Here is a 6000-nt window from a genome sequence, read left to right as displayed (position 1 = left end):
CTCCCTCTCACTGAAGGAAGCTCGTGAAGGTTAGAAGGACACGCCCTCAACTTTGGAAACGGTGCAGTGGACTCGTGTGTGTGCCCTCAGCCGCTCACATTATCACTTGGGAAAGAGAGAGAGAGGTAAAGATATATAGAGAGAGAGCGAGGAAGAGAGGCTCGGGGCTGGAACTTGAATCTGTATCCTATCTCCCTCGCCTTTTTCCTTTCCGGCGTATCCGCCATCGAGCGCAGGCTGTTCCGTCTTTTCCTCCCTGTGGTCCGGTGACTGGGGAATCCACCTGCCGGAGAGCAGACACACCTCGTGATGGATGCCCTGAAATCTGCCGGCAGAGCGATTATCAAGAGCCCGGGAGTTCCGCGGCACACATGGGGAACTTCAAAACACGAAAGTGAGTGAGATGATACAAATGTTTGGAAACGGTTACAGTTTTGCAAAGATTCTTTTTGTTTTTTTCATGTGGCGTAGCGGCATCATCATCTGTCAGAGAGGGAGTATGAAAGGAGGGCAGTGTGTGCCTCTGGCTGCTCGCAGCAAGCTAGTGGACTTGTTGTTTTATTGCTCGGGCGCTTTTGTTTGTCCTTCTGCCAAATCTAAGCGCCATAGCTGTACAGTTACAAGCTGTTTTATTATGCTGTTGACTCTGAGCTGTCACATAATAAGAAACACAAGCACAGTCCTGTCACTTTTACTTCTTCCTGTGTGATATGGAGCTAATGCTGCCAGTTGCCCCATACCAACATAAATGGCTACTTAGAGCCAGTATTTCTTTATTACCCGTTTAAACAAGTTAAACTAAAATCTAAATAGCTGCTGTTCTTGTTTTTTAGTTAAATATATTAAAGCTGTGTACTGTTGGAAACACTGAAACATTCACTTTGGGATCTTAGGACTCTTTCTTTTTGGCATTTTCCCCACTGGATTCGCTTAATCTAGTAATATGTACAATAATTGATAGATTAATTGAGAATGCTAGCATAAGAGCTTTGCAAGTTTTCCACCTAGCTGCATTTTACAGCCATCTACACTCACCTACCACTTCATTAGGTACACCTGCTCAACTTTGCATAAATGCAAATCTGTAATCAGCCAATCACATGGCAGCAACTCAGTGCATGTAGTCAAGACAACCTGCTGAAGTTCAAAATGAGCATTTGATTGGAGAATAAGGGTGATTTAAGCGACTTGGTTGGTGCCAGACTTGCTGCTCTGAGTATTTTATAAACTGCTGATCTGTTGGAATTTTTCCACGCAAATATCTCTTGGGTTTTACAGAGAATGGTGTGAAAATGAGAAGCTACCTAGTGAGCTGCAGTTCTCTGGGAAGTTTGCTTCAGAGGAGAATAGCTAGACTGCTTTGAGCTGTTAGGATGGTAATGGTAACATAAATAATAATTTATTATAACAGTAAAGCACTTTTAGGATGTGAAACAGGAGATTCACATTGTGGATGTGCAGCTGAATTAAATCTATAGGAACTGTGTGATGCTATCATGTCAACATGGACTAAAATCTCAGAGGAATGTGTCCGGCACCTTGTTGGATCTGTGCCACGAAGAATTTAGGTAGCTCTGAAGGCAAAAGAGAGTCTAACCTGGCACTAGGAAGGTAAAACAAATGATGAGGTATTTTGGTTCATATATATCTATCAGATGTTCTCTGCAATCACAGGCACATTCATAACAGTGTATTATTAGTAACATACTACAATGCAATTGTAATTGTAATGCAATCTTTATTTTAATGGAAAATATTAAGAAAAAAAATAAGGTAAGCTACTTGTTAATTTGTAAAGTAGGTTCCTACACAGTTCATAAACTATGATCTCATCACTTGTATATATGTAGTTATAGATAAAAAACAAATAAATCCGCTGATAGATCAATACTGCAACTTTGTACTTTGTAAAATCAGGTTCAACATTCGGCCATCAATCAGTAGTGAAAACTGCAGGGATTTTATAGAGATTACAACACAATACAGATTACTGAAACACCTAATCAAAGTTAAGCATAGTCCCAGTCTGTTCCTGAGTTATGGAGCTGAATAATGCATGTGTTTGTAGGAACATTATAATAACACAGAAAGTTGACCTTTGACCTTTTGCTTATAAAATCTCCTCACTTCATTGTTGTATCCTGTTAGATATTTTCATGAAATCTTGTCATAAGTAGTATATTAATTCTTGAGTTACAGTCAAAATGTGTTTTGGGAGGTCACAGTGACCTTGAGAGGCTAATCAGTGCTCATCCTTTGGTCCAAGTTCATCCTTTGGTGCTTAATGGGAAAGAAAATTCATTCAAGGTCTTCAAAAAAGTGAAAATAGGTTGGGGATAAGGGCAGACTGGCAACAGCAATCAAATTGCCTCTGGCTATGACTGTCTTAGTTAAAAGCAGCATGGTATTCATTTGTTGCAGCTAGAACTGAGAACTATACTAAGATCTAATCCTACTAAGATCTAATTAAAGGTCTAGGTTAGTTTTTCTGTTGAATACACTTCAGCTGTCTTATAAGATTATACAGTTACTTAAAAAATATAAAAATTAAACCATTTTTCAGCGAGTTTCATCCACAGAAGTCGGCTAATTATCACTCAATGAAGATAAATGAATATGCAACAAACACATCTTTAATAATTGAGCTGAATTTACATCATAATTCTTAGTTATTGGTTTTTAAAAAAGTTTTTTTGACCATATTCAATATGCAGTGTTGCTTAAGGACAACCACAGTGTGAAGTACAGGAGGTTTTGAGTGCTGAGTGAAGGGTCAGAGCAGCAAACCTCGTCACACCATCAGTGGCAGACTGCCTTGCAGCCTGCAGCCCTGCTGTAACACAAATGTGTCAAGTGCCGCCTTGAACGCTCCCTCCTCTCTGCTACTTTGCCTGTGAGCTTCCCACTGCAATAAATGGTAGCATGCTGGTTATGCTTCATCCAAAATTCCTACTTAGTGCCAGCTTTCATTAAACATGACTGATTAATTTCACAGCCAGCAAGATGTTCTTAGTTTCTTCTGCTGTGTTGGACATGTTCTACATAAATTATTGAATGCCCGAACATAAATCTGTTGGATTTGGGCTTTAATGATTGTCTCTGGGTGCCTTAAATGCATTTTGTTTCTCAACTCAAGCACAAAATGGCAGTTTTAAGTGGCGTCTTGTCTCAAATAAGTGCTTGGGTTTGCCAGCTTCTCGTAACTGCTGGGCTAAAACCTTTGATTGTGCCCAAACAGTGAGGGATTTAAAAAAAAATTCCACATCACAATACTCTGCGCATCAACCGCGCTGACTTTTGATGACAAACAAACCATCAGCGTGTCATTTTGAAAGACATCGATTGTGACACATGGTAAGCAGAAGCCCCTGCATTGTGCTTTTCTTCTCTTATTGTTGTTGCCAGTGAGAGAGAGAAGAAAAGGCAGAGTGACACTGTCAGAGCAGAATCCAGCTGGATTTCGGCACCTGATGACAGAAGCAGTTTGTGTCTGAGAAACACCGCAGAGATCAGGCTGGGGAAACATGTGAACGCAGCAGTGAGGAAACGGTGCAGGCAGTAAGAGCGGCTGTTGATGTCCAGATGCTACTTAAGCAGGCAAAGTGGAGAGAGGACAGTGTCTGCACGCCAGCATGTGGCAATGCGTCAGAGCTGCCTGTCGGAATTTAAATAAGGTGACATCGCAGCCGGTTGGCACTTTCACACACATTAGGTGTGGTTAAGTTTGAAAGAGAGCGATGAATTATTTGTGCTGACAGCCAACTGAAACTGCATGTGGAGTGTGGATGGTAAGTCACTGTGGATAAATAATCACTTTTAAGGACAGTATTTAGTTAATTTAGGTAAGAGTTTGTTTTAAATGAGACTCCAGTGTGAAGGTGGAATGAGACAGAGGAATTTAATTGGATGATCACTTGTGTCTGGAGTGTTACACTGATTAATTTAATTGCCTTCTGACCTCTAATTGTCCACCACTGTAAGGTTACACTTAACTTACCGCCCCTCCCTGAGCCTGGTTCTGCCGGAGGTTTCTTCCTGCTAAAAGGGAGTTTTTCCTTCCCACTGTCACCAAAGTGCTTGCTCCTAGGGGGTCATTTGATTGTTGGAATTTTCTCTGTATGTATTATTGTAGGGTCTACCTTATAATATAAAGCACCTTGAGGTGACTGTTGTTATGATTGGCGCTATATAAATAAAATTGAATTGAAAAAACTGAATTGAATTACCCTTTTGAAATTGTGTGGTTCTTTTTTGATACACCCTATATAACAAAAATTTATTTATTTATTTTATTACAAGTGGTCAATATGTCCCCCTCTGGATATATGTCCATACGGTAGTCAAACCCGTCCCACATTTTTGCAAGCATTTCTGGAGTCACTGCGGCCACTGCTACCTACCATCAACCATGTGAAAGTCATGAACCCCCTCTGTGAATAGCTGTGGAATTAAAGCACTTTAAAATTTTATATATATAACATATTTATAGGTTTCTATGAAATGAAGAGTGACCACTCTTTTCATTAGTAAAACAAAAAGACAAAAACAATGCATAATAACAATTTTATTTTTAACCAGCCAGCTTAATAAACCTTATTAAAATTAAGTGATCTATTTGCTCCACCTTAAATGTAGTCTGTCTTTAGTCCTTTAGCAAGTGGAAAACTGACATGTGCAGCACTTTCTAATCGCCCACTGTGGCTGCCCATTGTCATCTGTTGAGGTCAAAGCCACTGGCAGCATGGAAGAGGACACAGCATGTACCCTGAGTACAGGCCGTCCCTTTGCATCACGTCACACAGTAGCAGTACAGACCTTTCCTGTGTCTTAGAAGTCACACACACTTGCCCTTGGCACTAAAGGATGTCCCTGCTGCATCAGTTCAAAATGCTGTGACTGGAGGAGACTGAGCTGAAGCCAAGTAAGACTGCGTAATTTGCTTTAGTATTGCATTTTATAAGTGCTTTTTGTAATGGATCATATCTTCTTTTTTGCTGCGTAGCTGTGTGATCAATGTAAGAAGAAGAAAACAGAAGACAACAAGCATCCTTAACAAAATCTCTTGTGTCTCTCTGTTGAGTTCTCAAGCCCTGTGGCTTTGAACAAACTGTCAGAATATGCAATTTGTTTTGCTGTGCTTTGCAGTTCAGATCATAGCTCGATCTGAAGTTGGTGGACTCAGGAGTCATTAGGTTCAATCTCTGGCTGTGAATATAGCCCTTGGTTATATTGAACCTGACAGGGGCTTGACTGAATGTCATCCAGGAGACACTGGTGTCAGTTAACACTGTCCTGAAGGAGCAATTATCTCTCAGTGGCTCATTAAGACTCAGGAACCCGTGACCCAGAGAGATAGCAGTGAGGAGGAAGAGGAAGAGGAAGCATAGTCCCCCTCCACCATTAAGGAAGAATGAAGGGAGTGTCAATAAAGGGCTGAAGACCAGGATTAGTAAAGATCAATTTACACAGGGTTCCCAGTCAAAGTCAAAGTCAGTTTTATTTGTCAATTTCTTCAGATGTACTTGCCATACAAAGGAATTGAAATTACGTTTCACACTGTCCCATGCGTAGACATAGACAACAATAAAGTGCAGATGCACAACATTTAGGTAACATACAGGATATAACAAGACAGGACCTAACATATAATAAAGTGTTCCAACAGTGTGCCCTGGAAAGTAGTGTACTAGTCTACTTGAGGTAGTCCCAGGTTGTGGTTGGTAAGTGTTTTTGTTTTAATGCAGCATAAGACTGTAGCAGCAGTAATAGTAATATAAATAATATAAATAGTGCTAAAAAAATACTAAAAATATATAGCAGCAGGTGTGTGCAATTGTAATGCAGAGGTAGTTGTTTTCAGTCAGGAATGTTTTCCAGTTCTTGGTTCAGAGAGTCTTTCCTTGTTGTGGGTGTGTGTGTGTGTGTGTGTGTGTGTGTGTGTGTGTGGGGGGTGTAGAGTCCAGTCTGTCTTCCTATTCCAATCTGGTGGTTCTGCTGGCT

The 6000-nt window shown here is 40.5% G+C and overlaps 1 protein-coding gene across 7 annotated transcripts in view; it reads left to right on the top strand.

Moving 5' to 3' along the window:
* si:dkey-71h2.2 (low density lipoprotein receptor adapter protein 1) overlaps positions 1–6000 on the top strand; it is a 106098-nt gene continuing 100098 nt past the window's right edge. For 6 of the 7 annotated variants that reach the window (XM_039598877.1, XM_031731963.2, XM_039598879.1 and 3 more), the window contains exon 1: positions 27–394. In XM_039598877.1, the coding sequence (XP_039454811.1) occupies positions 310–394 (85 nt within the window). In that variant the 5' untranslated portion in view covers positions 27–309. Of the gene's footprint in view, positions 395–6000 lie in introns of all 7 variants that reach the window. The other variant, XM_039598876.1, reaches the window with a different exon arrangement.

This window comes from Oreochromis aureus, linkage group 15, assembly GCF_013358895.1.
Source record: "Oreochromis aureus strain Israel breed Guangdong linkage group 15, ZZ_aureus, whole genome shotgun sequence".
Lineage (NCBI taxonomy): Eukaryota > Metazoa > Chordata > Actinopteri > Cichliformes > Cichlidae > Oreochromis > Oreochromis aureus.
Note: the sequence above shows the minus strand (reverse complement) of the source record. Positions and strands in the feature narration are given on the sequence as shown.